This window comes from Sesamum indicum, linkage group LG1 (assembly GCF_000512975.1).
Source record: "Sesamum indicum cultivar Zhongzhi No. 13 linkage group LG1, S_indicum_v1.0, whole genome shotgun sequence".
NCBI lineage: Eukaryota > Viridiplantae > Streptophyta > Magnoliopsida > Lamiales > Pedaliaceae > Sesamum > Sesamum indicum.
The window spans coordinates 14872337-14893312 of NC_026145.1; the positions used below are offsets into that span (position 1 = coordinate 14872337).

Sequence of the window (20976 nt, forward strand, 5' to 3'; positions counted from 1 at the left end):
CTGGAGACTTTGCAACCCTGATGCTAACCAATTTCGGCTAAGAAACCACCTCAAGAGACGAGACGGGCGTCGGGCTACAGAGTCATGGGCGTAATCCAATGAGATCAACCACAGCCCATTTAGAGAAAATGTGCCTGGCTCGGATCCACAACTCATCGGGCCACCTAGAGTTTACATTACAAGAAGGGTGGTAAAGAAGCAAGGCCTGGTCTTGTCTTAAAAAGAAGCAATGCGTTGTCTGCCTCAGTTTCTTTCTTTCAAGAAAACACGAGGGTTCTTTTCTTGAATAAATGCAAAAACGCTTTTCATGTTAAACATAACATGGTTAGCATCCAACAAGAGTTGTCGACCCATCGATCGTTCAGATATTGCTGACTGACGACGGAACATTTTCTTGCATCCTATAAGCGTAACTTCACAGACTTGCAATTGAAAATTCAATCCGCGATCACATGCTGAAGTATCAACATCAAGAAGGAAACAACATCAACATCCTGTTTTCCTGTAATAGCACACTGTAAATTCCCACTGAATCAGATTGAAAATTGTGAGATAATTGCGAAAATCTTGGCTCCCAATCGAGAAACAGAAGTTGATAACACGCTTTTCTTATGACTTAAAAATTGTAAATATTCTTCTCTAATATGGCTAGAATAAATTACTATATGTATATACATACACTGTTATTTAAATAGAGAATCACATATCCATTAATAAGTCCAAAAGGAACAGCACTGCAATTTGAGTTTCAAGTCTTTGTTTCCAACCCTCTCTCTCTCTTGTCAACCTCTATATCATCCACTCTGCAAGAACCGTCAAACAGACCAGCAAAAATGCCTGAGAACACTACAGAATACCCCATCAAGACAGTGGTGGTCCTAGTCCAAGAAAACCGATCATTCGATCACGTCCTAGGATGGATGAAGTCCATCAACCCCGATATCGACGGCGTGACTGGGAAAGAATCGAACCCTATATCCACCTCAGAACGCATTCACTACAGCGACAAATCAGGGTTCGTGGAGCCTGATCCCGGCCACTCATTCGAAGCAACATACGAGCAAATCTACGGCGTTCCATGGGACCAGGCCTCGGCTTCAGGCCACAACCTGTCTCCGACGATGGAAGGTTTTGCTCAGCAAGCAGAAAGTATACAGAAAGGAATGGCCAACATAGTGATGAACGGATTCAGGCCCGAATCAGTGCCGGTTTACAAAGAGCTGGTGCAAGAGTTTGCAGTTTGCGATCGGTGGTTCTCGTCGGCTCCCACTCTGACGCAGCCAAACAGGCTTTTCATACACTCGGGAACATCGTACGGGGCGACAGCGAACGACACGAAAATGCTGGTGGAAGGGTATCCGCAGAAGACCATCTTTGAGTCGGTGGAGGAGGGCGGGTTCGAGTTCGGGATTTACTATCAGTACCCGCCTTCCACTCTCTTCTACAGGTACTCTTTCATCTTTCGTTTTTACTAATTTGGGGGAGAAAAACAGAAGTTGCATTCTTGGCTCCGGAATATGATTTCTTTCATATTTACTTGTTGTCTTGCTCATTTTTTGCTTTGTCTGGATTCAAAACATAAAAATACCACATGAATTACAATAAAAAATTCAATCAATATTTATGATAGTGTCTGGATAAGTTTGTAAGTTCATTTACTATCATATCTTGTAAAATTAGTGAAAGGTCATAAAATATTACAAAATATTTGGCAAATTTTTCATAAAAGTAGCTTATAACTTTCGAAAATACGATGATAAGGATTTATAAATTTATTTGATTTTCTTTTAAACTTTTAATGGGATTCTTTAATAATATCTTATTGATTAGGTGAAAAACTATAATATTTAAAATTGTATGTTAGTCTTCCGTTTCACATAATAATTGTAATTAAGGATATGATGCATGATTGGGCCATTGAGGAAGATGTGGACAAGCTTTATCTATATGCAGTTTGCACCATGCTTAATTTATTTGATTAAAAATAGTGATTAGTTAAAAGCAATTATATTAGTGATGCACCAACACCTTTAATCCTATTTAATTAAGTTAATTGAGCCCACAGATTATATACATATATATATATATATATGCTCCAAGTTGTCACAACTCACAAGCCCACCATGTATTTTTTATGCAAACTTTTACTGTATATAATATTCAATTCAAAGCCATCAATCATGACTCTCTGATGGCTTTTACTTTTCTTTTTCTATTTTGGTCTTTGTGTGTAATATCAAGACTTTTCATCAACTCTCTACCCTCATTATTCAATTATGAGAATTTTTTTTAATATTAGTATATTATTGGGTATGTATACCCCTTTTAATTTTGAAATTATCAAAATTTCCTTTCCATATTTACAATATTACTTATCACCCCATTAAATTTGGCAATGATACTTTATTTTAGAAACATCAAACATAATTTTTCTATACGTATCTAATTCTGGAAGGAAGGTAATTGCAATCTTTTTAATAGGAAAAATTAAGAGGGGTCATTTATGAGGGAAAAAATGTAGTTTTCAGTTCTATAATTTATGTCGGGGGATATTTTTAGTTATACACAAATTGATTTTAACAGTTTAGTTCGGTAACTTTAAATGACAATTTTAATATTTTTTGGCTAATTGAACCAAAAAATTGCATGTGATTTGACTTGCGAACGACCTAATTAAATTTCAAGTTACAGAAATAGATTAAGAAAAAATATTTGTATAGGACCAAAATACTATCTCTAAATTACAAATAATTTGTTCATTGTAATTTCATAAGGGTAGTAGTATATATAATTAGTAATTGCATTAATTCTTCATGTAAATCATTATAGTTTACTCCAATAATTAATAAATAGAAAGATCATTTAGAAATTTAGTGGTTAATGTAAGATGCTTTTTAACTCGAATAATTAGAGAAAAGTTTTTTCTAATTTAAAAACAATTAAAAAATTAATGTAATTTATACTTAAACAACTCTCATGATGAGAAGCTTGTACGTAGTTATCATTAATTCTAATAATAGAATCTTGATTAGATAATCCGGATATAAAGTCACTGTCAAAAGTTGAAACATAATATCACAAGTTTATTTGGGTTGATTTAGTGGTCCAATTGTGACATTTTATTTATGTAAAAAATAGCATTTCCTAACACAAGTTTAATGAAACAGAAACCTGAGAAAACTGAAGTACATAAGAAAGTTCCACCAGTTTGATCTACACTTCAAGAGACACTGCGAGGAGGGAAAGCTACCAAACTATGTAGTAATAGAACAAAGATACTTCGAGACAAAGCTGGTACCAGGAAACGATGATCACCCGCCCCACGACATCTCAGAGGGTCAGAAATTCGTCAAGGAAATCTATGAAGCTTTGAGATCAAGTCCTCAGTGGAACGAGATCTTGTTCGTGATTATATACGATGAGCATGGGGGATTTTATGATCATGTGCCACCTCCTGTCACGGGGGTTCCTAGTCCGGACGACATCGTTGGTCCTGAACCGTATAAGTTCAAATTTGATGGCCTTGGTGTTAGGGTTCCTGCCATCTTGGTGTCTCCTTGGATTGAACCTGGAACAGGTGGGCAAGAATGCTAGCTGTTTTACTAGGAGGTTGTAGTGGTTGTGTTCGAATATATATTAGAATTTATAACTAATAGTATTTGATGAAAATGCAGTGCTGCATGGGCCTTCTGGACCATATCCAACCTCGGAATTTGAGCATTCCTCAATTCCAGCAACTGTCAAGAAGATTTTCAATCTTAAAGAGTTCTTGACCAAACGTGACGCTTGGGCAGGCACGTTTGAATGTGTCTTGAACAGGACCAGTCCCAGAACAGATTGTCCAGGTAAAATTTTCAGATTTACGTATACATGACCCCTGAACTATGGCCACATTAGACAAACATGCACCTCGTATTAATCATACTTTCATCATACGCATCCACTCTGGATGAATTTTTTATTACACTGATGCTTCTCTAGTACAATGAGGAAATTTTAATTTCTCGCATAATCATGGGGCCGGGGTAGTTATGTAATTTTACCATATCTAAAAGGCCTACACCTGTCGATTGGCGACAATATCCAAATTCAGGCCCATTAGATAATTATTACCTAAATTCCAACCCAATATTATTACATAAACATTAGACCCCAGATCCACTGAAATAAATAGATACCACCCATCCATTGACAAACCTAAAAAGGCCTTTCTTTATAAGCAAATGTCAACTGTTCTGGACAAAGAGTCGTGATTGTTCATGAATGATCGATGTTGCAGTGTCTCTGCCAGAACCGGTGAAAATGAGGGAAATAGAAGCAAATTATGAAGATGCAAAGCTGAGTGAATTTCAAGAAGAGCTGGTGCAGTTGTGTGCAGTGTTGAAAGGGGAGCATGCACAAGACCATTTTCCTCACAGAATAGTGCAAGACATGAAAGTCTTGCAGGCGGTTGAGTATGTCGGAGGCGCATTTCAGAAGTTCATGGATGATTGCGACAATGCCATCAGAAACGGAGCTGACGAGTCCCATATTGTCTGCAGTCTTGCACCTCATCAACCAAAAAGACGTGTTTCCAGATCGTTTGCAAGAAAACTATGTTCGTGCTTGACTTGTGGCGCATAACTAGCTACCTTCTTCACTACATGGACAGGCAGTTTGGAATTTGTTGTATGTCTTGTATTTGTTGGATTCTCGATCTGATGCGAGAATCTGCACGTGCAATTTCTTAATTTGTACAATGATGAACGTCGCATCTGAATTTTTTTTAATATAAATTATGTTTGATTGATCAAATCAATCGTATCATAAATGTAATACACTTATATTATAATTAATAATTTTTCTGAAACAATACATTTATTATATAATTGGTTAGATCTCGTCAAATTAGATTGAGTTACAATTTCTACGTGTAATTAAGTAGACGAACCTTCCCAACTTTCCATCTTCTACTCTATTTAATATACAATGTCATATATATGAAAATAATACTATATAATTTATTTAGAGAATAACTTATTATGTATATATTGAATGAAGCATAAAATAAAATAATATTTAAAAAAAAATCAATTTACGAGATGCAAGCGGTATGTAATATTTTTTAATATTAAACATATAGAATAATGACCCTTCTAGAACAGAATATTCCAAACTCCTAAGTATACATCCCTTACGAAAAATAATAATGCCCACAATTTTCCATATTATAAGTTACATGGATCCAGACAACAGCGGTTTGGTTGTGGCGCACAAGAAATATCATGTCTTTCGTTAATTTTGAAGGAACAACGCGGAGAATACAACGATCACTATATATATTTACATTACTAATATATATATATATATATAATTCCATATCCTTAATTTAAAAAATGCATCTTGGTTTGTACAACATTGACTTTATATTATTTGAATAAAATGTCTCCATACCATTATTTCAATATAAGCAATTCAGTGCGGACATTACAATATTGAATGCTTCTTTTTCCTTATTGAGAAAAATGTGGAAATAATTAAAGTGAAAATGGTGATGATTATTGGCCCCCTTTTTCGTTGTCAGATGTATTTCACACGCTTAGTATATGCTTTTATTCATCCGCATAATTATAGTCCACATTCAATCTGTATAATGCCTGGATTTATCATATATATATATATAATTACATTTTATTTTAATTTCATAATTTAGATCATTTGATGTTTTCGTCCTTTACCTTTCCAAAATAATGTTTTGATCCTGCATCTTTTTAATTTTCGTAATTTCAATCTTCTTTTCACCGGAGTTCACCTCCATCGGTGAATGAAAAAATGATTGAAATCATGAAAATTAAAAAAATATTGGATTAAAATACTACTCTAAATGATCAAATAACAAAAATATTTAAAAAATTACCAAAACTTTAAAGATCACCTAAGTTGCATGCATATGCATTACTATATAATAAAATCAACTAGTGCATTAAAATGAAATACTATATACGAATTTAAGGAACGAAGAAGAAAAAGAAAAAGCCCCAAATATTTGTGTTGGATCAATCTTTCAATTATTTAATTTGGGAAAAATTTCGATCAAATCCAATATTTTCAATTACGAACAGTTTATGTTAATCAACTTAACAGTTATAAGATCCCAATTTCATTAATTAAATTAAATTTGATAGGGTCATGCGTACGTACATTCTTATAGGACAATACTTGTCGACATCAAACCTTCCCTTGCACAAATTATTCAGTTACACAAGTAACAACGACAAGATAAATTTTCGGAAAATCCCATAGAAAATAAATCTAAACACATACATTGATCGTGGGTATCAAAATTAGTGCTCGTTACCTATAAGCAAGCGTTAATTAGACGTGAGAAATGAACCAAAATATTCTCTAACTTGGTATATAGATATATATATTTATACGTAAGTTTTTTCCAAGATCAAAACTATCCCTATAAACAAGCTTATAAGCAAAGTACCCCAACAAACCTAACAACCCCAAAAATCATCTCCACCAACACAAAACCCCGAAACAAGAAAGAATCAAGGATCAAAACAATGGCTTCAGAGACAACCTCAAACCCTAATTTCCCCATCAAAACAGTAGTTGTCCTAGTCCAAGAAAACCGCTCCTTCGATCACATGTTGGGTTGGATGAAAACCCTAAACCCAGAAATCGACGGCGTCACAGGATCCGAATCAAACCCACTGTCCACCGCAGACCCTACCTCGAAGCGGGTTTTCTATGGTGACGGGTCGCTCTACGTGGACCCGGATCCGGGACACTCCATCCAGGACATCTTCGAGCAAATATTTGGTGTTCCATGGAGCCAAGACTCAGCCGCCAAAGAGCCCAACATGCAAGGGTTCGCTCAGAATGCGGAGAGGAAAAGAAATGGGATGTCGGATACGGTCATGAACGGGTTCAAACCCGAGGCCATACCCGTTTACAGGGAGCTGGTCACAGAGTTCGCCGTATGTGACCGGTGGTTCGCGGCGGTGCCGGCGTCGACGCAGCCGAACAGGTTGTTTGTGCATTCCGGCACCTCCTACGGCGCTACGAGCAATGACCGTAAGCTGTTGATCGAAGGGTACCCTCAGAAGACTATATTTGAATCCTTAGAAGAAGCGGGTTGTACCTTTGGCATATACTATCAGTACCCTCCAGCCACACTTTTCTACAAGTAATGGTGATCAATCAATCATTAATTTCTCTGTCAGAAGAAAAAGAATAATAGAAAAAAGCAATCATTAATTTCTTTAAAAATATTTTTTAGTTATCTAATTTTAATTAGTTTTATTTTTCTTCAAAAAATCAAAACAACTAGTATATCCAAAAACATATTTTATATACATTATAAACTATGTTTTTGGATATACTAGTCATTTCAATTTTTGGATTGTATAATACAAATATATATATATATATGAGATGAAAATATGTTTTTGGATATTGTGTAATACGTATGTATGAAATGAAACACTAATCCACTGTTGAGGGTCCGCACTTCCCTATATTTATATTATATATATGTCGCTCGAATAAATATATATATTTTTTAAAAGTGTATAGATAATATGAATTTTTACATACATACGTATATATTTGGGATCAAACTTCTAGCTAGGCCACTAATTAAGACATGGTTTGGTTGGAAAAATTTGGTTTTCTTGGCAGGAACCTGAGAAAATTGAAGTACGTATTAAACAATTTCCACCAGTTTGATCTTCATTTCAAGAGGCACTGCAAGGAAGGAAAGTTACCTAACTATGTGGTGGTCGAACAACGTTATTTCGACCTGAAATTATTGCCCGGGAACGACGATCACCCGTCTCATGATGTCTTTGAAGGCCAGAAATTTGTCAAGAAAGTCTATGAAGCATTGAGGTCTAGTCCTCAATGGAATGAAATGCTGTTCATTATCATTTATGATGAACACGGTGGATTCTTTGACCATGTCCCAACTCCGGTCACCGGAGTTCCCAGCCCGGATGGGATTGTGGGTCCTGAGCCTTACAATTTCCGGTTTGATCGGTTGGGTGTTAGGGTTCCAACCATCATGATATCTCCGTGGATTGAGAAAGGAGCGGGTAATTAGGATGTTAATTTGGTCTGGATTTTTAAATATTACTATATATTAATCATTTATGACTGAATGCTGGTGATTATGCAGTTCTACATGGACCATCGGGACCACATCCTACATCTGAATTTGAACACTCGTCGATACCTGCAACTATTAAAAAAATCTTCAATTTGAAGGAATTTTTAACTAAGCGCGATGCATGGGCTGGCACTTTTGAGACGGTGATAAGCAGAAAAAGTCCCAGGACTGATTGCCCAGGTAGACCCACCCCCTCACTCAGCCTTAGCCCCAAACCTACCAACAAAAATAAAATAAAAAATTTAATTACTTGTCATTTGATTAGTACAGATTCTATCGATTGGGTCAAATTAAAATGACCCTATTATGTTTTATTAATTCTAGGGTTAAATATACTATGCATTTTCTCTCATTTACATTGCTAAAGTATGAAAGATAACAAAAACACCCCTAACAAAATAATTTGACATTGATAAGACAATAATGCCCTGCTCACTTACCCATATATTTTTTTATTCTACTTCTTAAAGTATATTTTATTGAAGTATCTCTCCCAAACTATTTTTAATAATTTAAAATTTTATACATATTTTATTTTAAAAATAATATTTATTATTTATATTTTTTTATAAATTATGGAACACAATAAATATTATAAGCTCAATATATGAAAATATATTTTACAAAGTAAATAAATTATATTGAAAAGTACATGTGAATACGTGTCAATACATAAAGCATATAATGTTATAGAAAAAATATGTTATATATATAACTTATAATTTTTTATTCAATTACATGTCCCCATAATAAAAATATGTCAAGTCATTACTTAAAGAAATCTAGAATATTATATATTGATTACATTATAGATTTGCACATTTTACAGTATTTATATGTTCGATGTAATATTTTAAACTTGTATTTTTTTAAAAAATCATTATATATAGCAACACAGGCAAAAATTATGTAAATTTTTTATTAGTTGTGTAAAAAATATAAGAATTGTAAATTTATAGAGTTTATACAGATTCTATACTCCGTATAAAAATTATAAATTTCGGATAGTATTTATTTTAAATAAAAAAATTTATAATAATTGAGATTATATTTTGGAGAATGATTGTAATAGAAATATTGTCGTCATAAAAAGTTAGTGTATATCATGAGGGGTCATTTTGTTACGTTTTATAGTTTAGGGGTGTAAATGCACTTTATACAAAGTTTCAGGGGTGCAAAGTGTACTTAACCCTTAATATTATAACAACAAGATAATGTATCTGATGCAGAAACTCTACCGGAGCCGGTGAAGTTGCGGGAGGATGAGGCCAAAGACGAAGCAAAACTGAGTGAATTCCAAGAGGAGTTGGTGCAAATGGCAGCATCATTGTGCGGAGACCATAGGAAGGAGGGCTTCCCACATAAACTAGTCGAAAACATGACGGCGTCCGATGGAGTGGAGTATGTGAAGGGTGCGTTCCAGAAATTCTTGGATGAATGTGAGAAAGCTAGGCGTAATGGTGCAGATGGATCCACCATCTGTATACCACCAGTGGACTCATCCACATCCACTGCTGTTGACGCCCCGTCGCCTAAGTCTAAATCCTTTGCTTCTAAGTTATTTTCGTGCATAGTTTGCAGTGGTAATTGATTTAAGATAAAATGTTGGGGGTGTTTGCTGGTTTTAATTCATTTTTACTTCTTTCTTGTACAAAAATTCCGTTTATTTGTTTATAAGTTGTGCAAGTTTTTGAAATATTCAACATTGTCGAGGAAATAATACTTTTCGTCTCGTAAGGGGCCTTTTTACTTTTGATTCTATTAATTATGAAATTCTAATAAGTAGTATTTTTTATCTCATACGGTCTTTTCTATTAAATTTCTATCGAAAATGTATCATGGGACCACAAATACTACTTTTCATAAGTTACAGGACCAAAAGTGATAATTTTATAACCAATAAGATCAAAAGTAAAAAGAACACAAGTTATGGGACGAGATATATTATTTCTCCATGATTTGTTGTAGTTTCATAAAGTTATGCGCTATAATAGCCCTTTGTGCATACAATGGTCAAAATATATAAATCACCCTTTTATTCTAAATAATTACACTTGCACCCCTAGTAAACAAAATGAAACAATAGCCACTGTCTTATTTCTCCACTAATGTTAACATTTTTCATCTCATTTTTGTTTGTTGGTTCTGTAATTATATCGTTTGTTCTCTGATATAAGGATTCTGATATGGTCTCAACTCATTGTAATTTATAAAAATTAATTATGAAAAAAAAAATGTAAAAGTGGTCCCAATTTATATTTCAGTAACGAATGTTGACATTACTTTTAAATATTAATGTTTTTATAAGGTGGACGAGTATAAAATCTAATTGTGAATTACCTTTTATTGATTCGGATGTGATAAAAAAATGATAGATAAATATGAATTTGTTCGGATCGAATATTTTTATTCTTTATTTTTTTGTAAAAATTATTTATTTAGATGGATTAGAAATAATGACTGTTTAGGTCTTTTACCAAAATGTCCTAAAATAAGACAATATGGGCCTTGGACGTGGGGACATAACATGGCGTAGCCTAATTACAATCCAACCTGTTTTGGGCTTGATTGTAATCCATATGTTATCCTGATGTGGGCTCATGGTACCCAGCCACTTTTTCAATCTCGGGCTGGGTAAGTAACATCTAACTGGGCCGGATTGGGCGTGATATCCGACCCGGTAACCATCGGCGGCACTCGGCTGTACCCCCACATTTCCGGCGAAATGGCGGAACACAATTACAGCGCCGACAAACCACCCAATGATGAGAATCTCAAATTGCCTCCGCCAGGAAGCCATCGTCTTCTTGCACCCTGGTCTAAGGCGGCGATTTGAGTGCTTCATTTCCGAGGAGATTCACGCCGCCGTTCATAAATCGCGGTTCTTGAGTCAGGTCCGTTCTCGACGGTGCGGGTGATTTGTTTCTAACTAGACCACAATTAGGTAGCAATTGACTGAAATTCCCCGTCTCCATTATTCATTGTGATTGAATATGGTAGCTTCTGTAGAGGACTGAAAAAAGATACTTTGAAGAAAGAAGAGTTTACATATCAAGAATGTTTCTGTAATTGTTTGTTTGTCGAATAGATATCTATTAATCTGCAGAATTCCCAAGCGGGGCTGTCTCTCTGTTGTTCAGAAAACTAGTTTCTGATCATTATTATTTTAGTTTTCCATTTCATCTTGATGAACAGAAGAATAGGACTATACATGTGTAGCACTTAACTTCATAGGGCTGACATCTTGGATATATTGTTACTGCACAAAACGAAGATAAAAGCAATTGAAACATAATGATACGAAGAGACTGTTTCTGTGGAAATTTACTAGTAACTAGACACAAACTGGATGAGGAAATGCTAACTGTGTAGCCCTAGAGGAGATACCCAGTAAAACTGGTACCTTTTTAAGTTGCACTTAGCTCTTTACTTTTAGTGCCTGTTTTAGCAAATGCCAAAAATCATTTGTATCTTTTTGAATGAAAAATGATGGTTTTTAGTGGCTCATGATACATTTTTCTAATCATCATTGTTTGCCTTGTAGTCGCAGGACCAGTAAGCATATGGTCGAACAATATCATGACATGTTTAAACAAGAGAAAGCATTAGTTCGAGATTGTCTTGAAGAGTTTGAGACCGTTGAGCAATGAGATGTGTGAGTCTGTTAACTACTGAGTATTCTTTTTCATATTTGGCGATGTTATGTTGTTTTATGTATGTTTCTTGTTTTCCGGGGCATTTTTCATGTTTCATTGATAGGCGCTAAATTTTATTTGAGTACTGCAGTTATCACTTGAAGTGGAGAGAATATTTAGCTTGCCACTCTAAAGTGAACACGATATTGTGAGACAGACAATGATTGAGATATAACTTGGTATTTCAGTGTTCCGCAATTTGCTACTGCTAGTGCTAGATCTGAGAATGAAGATCCTAGTGTGGCTGTATCTATGTTGGTGAGCTTCTTTATTTGATGGATATCTCATCATCAGGCTTGTAGGCTGTAGCAGGGCCCTCATGAGATTGATGGAATCTTTACTTGGTTTTATAACATTGACATCATCTTGGAGATGGTGTAGCTGATTTTCAGCCTGCAGGTATTCAACATTCCTGGAAAACAAATGCCAGACATGAATGTTCTGAGGATCAGATAATGAAGATATTGCAGTCGAAACTGCATATCAAGTTTGAACTCTATTCTACATGATGATCCGAGGATGCCCACAACATAATTCCAGAAGGGCAGTTAACAGCGGTGATGAATATTCTGCTATTTGAGAGTTCATTAAAGCGCTCTTCTCTTCAGATTCTCCAGGCAATGCAGTGGGTTTTCCAGAGCTAAAACAATTGCACAATGGTGCTGCCATCTTTGATGGACAGGGACCGGCCAATTGTGCAACAATTTATTTTATGTGATGGAATTGCAGCTAAAGTTTTACTTCGGATGCAGGAGTAATTGACTTTGTGGGCAAAAGAGAGACCATGTTGTTGTGAATATCTTTGTGTATGTGAGATCAGTTGGTTGGTTGTAAATATAGGTGGTTTTTTAGTCTTCACTACATTATGCCAAGCTACATACTTAGCTAAGTGATGCGTCCTCTGTTCTGCGGAGCCTTATAGTGCTAAGTTGAGTAGTAGTTGAATAAATACTGAGATATTACTCACTTATACCGGTCAATGAGCCATTTGTGACTTTGCACTTTTCTGCTCCCAGTTTCCTTCCATAGGAAGGCCGTGAGATTTGAAAAACTGGAGAATGAGCCACCTGTCGATTGCCTTTCTTGCCTGTTTCACTTTGATATTTGCTGAGCTTCTTGGAGTATGGTTCTCTCTCTGTTACAGTTTTTCAGAATGATCTTTCGTTTTCTATATGTCCAGGCGACAACTTGGAAACTAGTTCCTGATTAACTTTTTCCGCTCTTTAGATAAATGTATCGGATAGTGATTTTTATTATGTATCTGCTTTTGATATTCTTGGCTTGCATTATAGTTCTCCCTGATTTGTGTTTCCTGGCCCGCTCGATTAATCCTGGAGGTATTATCAGTTCAAAAGTTTTTTTGACTAAAACTTAATATTCAAGCAATCTTGCCCTCTATTTGTGTTTCCTGGCCCGCTCGATTCATTGCCTCATCATTCAATCTTGCCCTCTATTTCTTTTCTGTTTATCCAGGTTTGGAGGCTGGAGCCCAGTGGAATTATGCTCTGCTGTTGAGTTGGGATATTATTTTCTGGACAACAATGTAGGGCTGACTCCTACACAATCAATCATTCACCTCACTCATCATTCCTTTACATTAATTTTAGTATTTCACAAACATTTGCTAGCCCTGTCCTTTAACTAATCAAGTCAAATGTTTACATCTCTCACTTGTCATTTCTTAGTGACTATATATACGTGTATATATGATTTATATCAAGAACACTTGGTATAACATTATTTAGCAAGCCCCACCTTTTTCTTGATAATACAAAGTTTGGGTAGCTTCGACTATGATTATAGCCTCGGGTCAAAATATATCTCCAGGACTGTAGGTCGTTTGTAGGAATACTTATAAATTACCCATCAACATGATTCTCATATCGGACAGAGAAAATAACAAGTCCCACATTCTCCAAGTTGTCTAGTTGGTCACATTTCTATCAAAATAGTTTGGGTCCTTGTCTATATCCAAAAGATAAAAGACCACTTGAACAGTCCCCAAGTTGTTAAAATATGAAAAACCCTTGTTAAATATGTTGGTTTTGTGATAAGCCCTGGCTTCAAAACAAAGTATGCTGACATTGTTTATGTCCGGTTGGGACTTGGGGTAGGCTGTATTGGTCTTAGGTTCTAGTCAACCAGACATGTGGGTGCACACATTCTTATCTCCCCAACTCCAAGGCCCCATATTCATGCACGTAGTATATGGGCAGAGTACAATTTTTATTTTCTCTTTTTTATTTATATAGATAACAATTTAAATTATGAAATTATACGCGATGATAATTGTTTTATTTTACGTCATCATCATATTCTGATCTAACAGTTCACATCCTATGTGAATTACTAATTAAACGAGTAACATGAAATCCTCCTATCCAAGAAAAACTATTTCTTTCTTTTGTAACTTCGAAGCCTAAACTAAAACAGCCAATTAATATAAATTATAATTTTGTTCAAATTTCTAAATTACATTCATGAAGTTAGGAAAAAAAAAAAGACTTCGTTGTCCTAAAACTCTAATTTTGTGTAACTATACCTAAGTTCAATCATGGCATAGACAATATTGACGATAACTTTAAGTGCAAGTGAGCGTTTGATGCAATTTTTTTTTATCGATTATAAAATTTCTTTTTACTTTTACAAAATAAAAGTGTGAAATCATAAAATCTTATGATCCCAAGTCAAACAAACTTGACACCTTGAGAACAGTATGAAGAAGCTAAGCATCATTTATCAGAAAAATAAAATTAAAAAGGTGTGTGTATTAACACAGCATCTCTGTGCCTTGAAGCAACAAAATTCCTTATTTTTGCTTTTTTATGCCCACCTTTTTCTCTTATTTTATATTTCCCCCCCATTTTTTGTGGATAAAACAGCCTAATCAAAGAATGACACATAAGGTGCCATTTTGTTATTCGTTCCCAGTAGGCCCCAAATGTTGATATATTCCAATTTTTCAGAAAAATAAATATAATCTGAAAACGGCGGAGAAAGCGACCGGCCAACTATCAGATTCTTCAAACACGGCTGGCCCATATATATTTCCAGCCAAACCCTACAACAAAGGGAACTATGAATTTTCAGAGTATTTAAATCCCACCAAATATTATCAAATATTAATTATTATTATTATTAGGAATAGTTATATCAAAACCTGTGATTTATAGTCTATTTATACATACCATCCCTATTTTTTAAAATATTACACATATACTCTAAAAATGTCAATAACATTACACAAACTACATATGAGTTTCGGCGCTGCTGAGAGTGGTTTGTGTCATTACGCAAAAGGTATGGGTGATTTGCGTAAATAGACTATAAATGATGGGGTGTAAATATAATTATCCCTTATTATTGTTATTATTAAATTAGTTATCCGGAGATTATTATGATGTGATGCTTTTGATTAATTATTTTGAGGCCATCTTTTCTTGGGTTTATTAATCTTTACTTAATGATTAAATCAACTAAATAAAGAACTGAATCATTGCACCATTGATTTATTTCATATCCCTCCTAATATCTGTGTTATGTTAAGGCTAAGTTGGTGTAACCACTTTTATTACATTCCTAATTTTCATCAAACTGACAACAACACATTACTGGACAAATTGTTCTACTTACAATTAAGGGTATTAATTGCATTTACAGACCATCAAGAGCTGTCCTGCCCCCGCCTCTTTCCTTGTTCAATGTCCAAACACTCCAAACACTCCAAAAAGGCCATATTTCCTATATGGGCAACCAAGGGCATTTCAGTAATTTTTGTCCCTCGTTGGTCACAAGAAGATAATTGAATAGGGAGTAGAAACAAAATTACACACTTGGTACTGTAACTATACCAGCATTCAACATCTATACATGCACCAAGAGGGCAACAACCCTCAGCCAAAAATCACACAATTGGTAGTGTAAATATACGAGGGTTGAACCTCTATGTTTGCACCAAGGGGGCATGAAATCCTCTATCTTGTAATGCTACTTGCCAAGATAATAGCAAATGAAGTGAGGCCATAAATAGGGTTCCAAAGTTCAGCTGTCATTTTTGTGCAAGTGATGATTTGTGTCATCACACCAACTAAAATACACACACACATATATATAATTCATATGTATTTGCGTGTAGAATAAATACAAAACATCAGTATTATGGCAACTCATGCAATTTTGCATGACAACTGTCTCCGGAGAAGCCCATCCAAATATTATTTTCAATATTAATTCATACCTTATTTCAATTAAAAATCTACACAAAAACATATAATAATTTCAGAGCTGGTTGTTCTTATCATCATCACCAATTTCTGGTCAATCTCAGAAGAGGGTTTTTCTTTTTTTCCCCAAAATTTTGACAAAAACCTTAAAATCAAACAAGTTGCAAGGGGCAACAAGATGTAGCCACGTGGACAGCTTGGTTCTCATAGGATGATTAAAGAAAGTCAGAGCCACCATATAGTCTGAATTTGAACAAGTTTACATAGAAATATAGGTTTAGATGACCAAACCCACCAGTCCAATTTCAGGGGGCCATTTTGTAATTGTATATAATTATTAGGTGGAGAAATCAAAGTTTTCTTTTTTCTTTTCTTTCAACTACTAATTAATTGCTGGTTTAATCAAGTCATTTTTGGATCACTAATTAATTAATTAATTAATTGCTTTTCCCTTTCTCCTTGCTTGACTTTTTAGACAATCCATTAATTAGTGACATTTAAAGCCTATACTATATATATATGGCTAATTAACTATTTTTATTTAATAATAAATGTTCAACTTTTAGCCAGTATGCCTCTCGTATTTGGGCAAAATGCATGTATTTTTATATATTTAGTGCGATAGCTTACTTTATCTACATATTTAGTTATTTATGCGAATTTAATTCTGAATAAAAAAAATTAGTTATATGTTGACAATTTTTGTCCCCTTCACACTGCAATAGATCTCATTTTCTGTCATGTAACTATAATTAGGTTGTTATGACCAAGATTGTTAACACACAATTAAATTTGTCAAAAAAAATCGAATTTGAGGTGTTCATGACTAAATTCGTTAAAAAAATAATTAAATGTGTAAATAGAATACATTATAAGACTAAAAATACTAACTACTTATAATTACATGGCCGAAAATATATTTTTTTATACATACGTGCGTCATGATAAATTTAATTTAACACAAATTAATAATTACTACATGAATAATTATACTACATATCTCAAATATAGTTAACTCGATGGTTTTAATAATCTTGTCTTTGTCTTTCTGTCCTGTTGAAACTATATATATATATATATATATATATAGAGAGAGAGAGAGAGAGAATTTTAGTGGTTAATAATTATGAGATGCTTATACAAGAAACTCAACACAAAAGCTCTGCATGTCCGCACAGTACACTGTTTTGTTCTACATATGATATTTAGTTTCGGCCCTTTATTGGTATTTAATTATCTCAATTAATCTATGTAATATTAATAATCATACACTAAACATATATAAGGACAAGACTTGTGATATCCATAGCAATATTATACATCTCTACATATTTAAATGTGTGTGTATCAACTTTATTCTTAGCAATCAATCCTCTTGAGCATCTCTAAAAGCCAAAATTATAATTTGGATCTTGTAATTATAAATTGTTAATATTTTTGGTTCTATTTTATTAAATTTGATTTTTTTTCTGGACATATTTAATTTTGAATATCTTACGATGGTCATTTTATTTTTGTGAAAACTTAGTCCTATTTTAATAATTTTGGTGGTAACAGTATGATATTTACTCTAATGTGAAGGGTATCAAATATGAGATGTTTAGACCTAAATTCGTTAGAAAAATAATTAAATATATAAAAATAAGTAAGTTACAGGATCAAAAATATTAAAGATGAATAGCTACGTAATAAAAAAGCCTTAATAAAAAAAATAATAATAAAGAATCTGAAAATGGAGTGTGAATAATTGTTGAAGGAGTCTTTGTATAATATCTTTCTCCATTTTCCATAAACGCCCCTCCCTCCCTTCTATCTTTTTCTTATGTCCACTCATGATTAAACAATTCATCATCTTACCTTCTCTCTCTCTCTCTCCTCACACACACACTCTCTCTCTCTCATCATATACATATATATATATATATATAGAATTAGAATGATACATCTGCAGAAAACAAAAGAGATATTGTACAGTAGAGGTAGCTACAAACTGAATTGGTAATATGGAAAAGCTCCAATTCCATTCTCTGCAGCCGCCTATGATGATCCTGATGGTCATCATCTTTCTTCTAATTCTCCATGTATCATCATCCTTTGCAGCTCCTCCTCGTCATGCTCCATCAGCTTTCAACATCTCCACTATTCCATTCACCACAGGCTTCACCCCTCTGTTTGGTGAACCAAACATCATCCCATCCGCTGATCATCAATCTGTTCAGCTTCATCTCAACCAATACACAGGTACGTATACAGATATATATACCTACATATACTTGTTATATATATATATATATATGCATGAGTCATAGATGTATGTATGTATGCCTTAATTTGTGTACACGTCTTGCTTCTTTTTTCAGTTTCTATCAAGTTTTCTTTAATGGGGTTTCATCAGAATCATGAGATATGATGGTGATGATGATGATGATGATGATCATCATGCTTGCATGCTCCAAACCCCTTGTAGCAGAATTGGATTTTTCAATTATGCATACTGATATACATACATGTACATGTTTGTATATATGTTTGTTTCTAACTTTTACTACAACAATCTTGTACTGACGCAGGCTCCGGCTTCAGATCCTCTGACCTTTACAACCACGGCCTCTTCAGCGCCAAAATCAAGCTGCCATCAGACTACACTGCCGGCATCGTCGTCGCGTTTTACGTGCGTGAAGCAATTCAATTCAGACTCCCTTTTCATGATCAAAACCATCAATTCTTGCATACATAATTAATTATCATCTTATGTGTGTATGTATTAATTTATTTATTGCAGACAACAAACGGTGACATATTCAGGAAAACTCACGACGAACTGGACTTCGAGTTCTTGGGGAACATAAGAGGAAAAGCATGGAGGTTTCAGACAAACATGTATGGGAATGGAAGCACAAACAGAGGGAGAGAAGAGAGGTATTACCTGTGGTTTGACCCTTCCAAAGAGTTCCACACTTACAGCATACTTTGGACCACCAAAAATATAATGTAAGTCCTTACTAGCTACTTCTGTTTTGTTTTTTCTTTTTAATTGTTTTTTCATAAATATTGGGCAGCTGCCCTTTTCATTATGCAATTGTCAATTGCGGCTACCTCTGAAATTTGACCATCTCAAACATGCCGAATTCTGCTTTACCCAAACTTTGAAGCAATTACATAGAAAATGTTACATATTTGTCATGTTTATGTAAAATTCAATTATACGATAACTATATATCATACTTTAATTGAGTTTGATCTAATCTGATTTGACTAAAAATTTTCTGTCAAATTAACATATACACACATGTATTTTTACAGATGCTACACTTGATGCAAATACGTACACTGGTCGATGGATGATTGATATATACTTTATTTTTAAAAATTAAAAAATATGTATCATTCATCTATATATTTAATACACAAAACACTGAATATAGCATACATATATATATATATGCATTGCTTGAGCCACAAAATTAGCCTTTATCTCGAAATTTTGAATTATAGGCATGATTTTGGGGTATGGTAGCCATAGTTTTCAAAGGTATCACATGTGGGGGAGAAAAGGACAGGGATAAGGATCATGAGAAAATATTGAGAATGAGTCACATGCAATTAGAGAACTTTGTAGTTTGATTGGATAATATTTGTGGAGGTTGGACTAATTAAATTATTTAAAAAAATAAACAAGAAAGAGAAATAGTCTTTCTGTTAATGATGATCATCATAAATGTATAAGAACATATATAAAAGGGTAATGTTGTCCTTGTCAAGCTTTTGCATAATTTGCTGGAATAAGTCATTATGATATATATGGAACTAATTAATCGTATGCTTTGTCATGCAAATTAATATATAACCTACCCAAAGAAAATTAAATATGGGTATTATAAAGATTAATTAATATATATAAGTTAATATTGTCGAGTATGTATATATCTATATATTATGTTTTATTTATTTCATAAATTGTATGTACTTTTACAATATTCTATTTTCAGAGTAGTGGTTAAAAATTTGATGGTGTTAAATTTATTTTATTATTTACAGATTTTACATTGATGATGTTCCCATTCGGGAGATAGTACGAAATGATGCAATGGGAGCGGATTTCCCATCGAAGCCTATGGGATTGTACGCCACCATTTGGGACGCCTCCGATTGGGCTACTTCAGGAGGCAAATATAGAGCGAATTACAAATACGCCCCTTTCGTGGCCGAGTTCACCGACCTCATCCTCCACGGATGCCCCATGGACCCGCTGGAAGAGGTGGTGGCTACCGTTTGTGCTGAAAGAGACAATCAACTTGCTAGTGCTGATTTTGCTAGTATAACCCCTAAACAGAAGTTGGCCATGAAAAAATTTAGATCAAAATATATGTACTACTCCTATTGTTATGATACATTAAGATATCCAGTGCCGCTGCCAGAATGTGTCGTTGATCCAGTGGAGAGACAACTATTTAAAGACACAGGTCGATTGAAGTTCGACGAAAAACACCGTGGTCGAAGGGTTAAGAAAAGAGGGCAAGTTATGGGTGCTAGGGACTATGTAAACCAAGAGGAAGAGTGATAGTTATATACTACTACTACTACTACATATTGCTATGTAAATGATAGGTATTTTTTTTTTTTTAAGAGGGTTTTATGGGATTTGGTAGTAATAAGGTTGCATTTATTGAGAGATTGAAGTGGAAATTCTTTGATGTAAAATAAATGTGGTGTGTAATGGTTTATGTATTGGAAATAATATTTGAGGAAATATGCAATCCATCTATGTACTTTGATCAGTTTACTAGGAAATTGAGCCACACTTTAGGCGCCTGTATAAAAAAGAAATTAAGTTTTTTTATATAATAAATGATTATAGTTTAAAAAAATCATGAAAAATAAACACTACTATTTATCCCAA

General features: G+C 34.1%; 3 protein-coding genes and 1 long non-coding RNA gene across 5 annotated transcripts; all 4 read left to right on the plus strand.

Annotated features, from left to right (window-relative positions):
• On the plus strand, positions 701 to 4860 carry LOC105168143 (non-specific phospholipase C3). Its single transcript, XM_011088095.2, has 4 exons — positions 701 to 1447; positions 3168 to 3577; positions 3675 to 3845; positions 4280 to 4860. Exons 1-4 carry the CDS (start codon positions 834 to 836, stop codon positions 4621 to 4623), a joined length of 1539 nt encoding a protein of 512 aa, XP_011086397.1. The 5' UTR covers positions 701 to 833; the 3' UTR covers positions 4624 to 4860.
• Positions 6433 to 9901, plus strand: LOC105168153 (non-specific phospholipase C4). Its single transcript, XM_011088109.2, has 4 exons — positions 6433 to 7177; positions 7672 to 8084; positions 8168 to 8338; positions 9388 to 9901. The coding sequence occupies exons 1-4, from the start codon at positions 6552 to 6554 to the stop codon at positions 9747 to 9749; spliced, it is 1572 nt and encodes a 523-aa protein (XP_011086411.1). The 5' UTR covers positions 6433 to 6551; the 3' UTR covers positions 9750 to 9901.
• Positions 10672 to 13259, plus strand: LOC110011774. Of its 2 annotated transcripts, none has more exons than XR_002286866.1 (3): positions 10672 to 11102; positions 11703 to 11813; positions 11945 to 13259. It is a non-coding gene; the product is annotated as an uncharacterized LOC110011774 (long non-coding RNA). The 2 variants fall into 2 exon arrangements; XR_002286863.1 differs by having other exon boundaries at positions 10672 to 11052.
• Positions 17932 to 20837, plus strand: LOC105168162 (probable xyloglucan endotransglucosylase/hydrolase protein 30). Its single transcript, XM_011088119.2, has 4 exons — positions 17932 to 18317; positions 18647 to 18747; positions 18859 to 19067; positions 20115 to 20837. The coding sequence occupies exons 1-4, from the start codon at positions 18080 to 18082 to the stop codon at positions 20635 to 20637; spliced, it is 1071 nt and encodes a 356-aa protein (XP_011086421.1). The 5' UTR covers positions 17932 to 18079; the 3' UTR covers positions 20638 to 20837.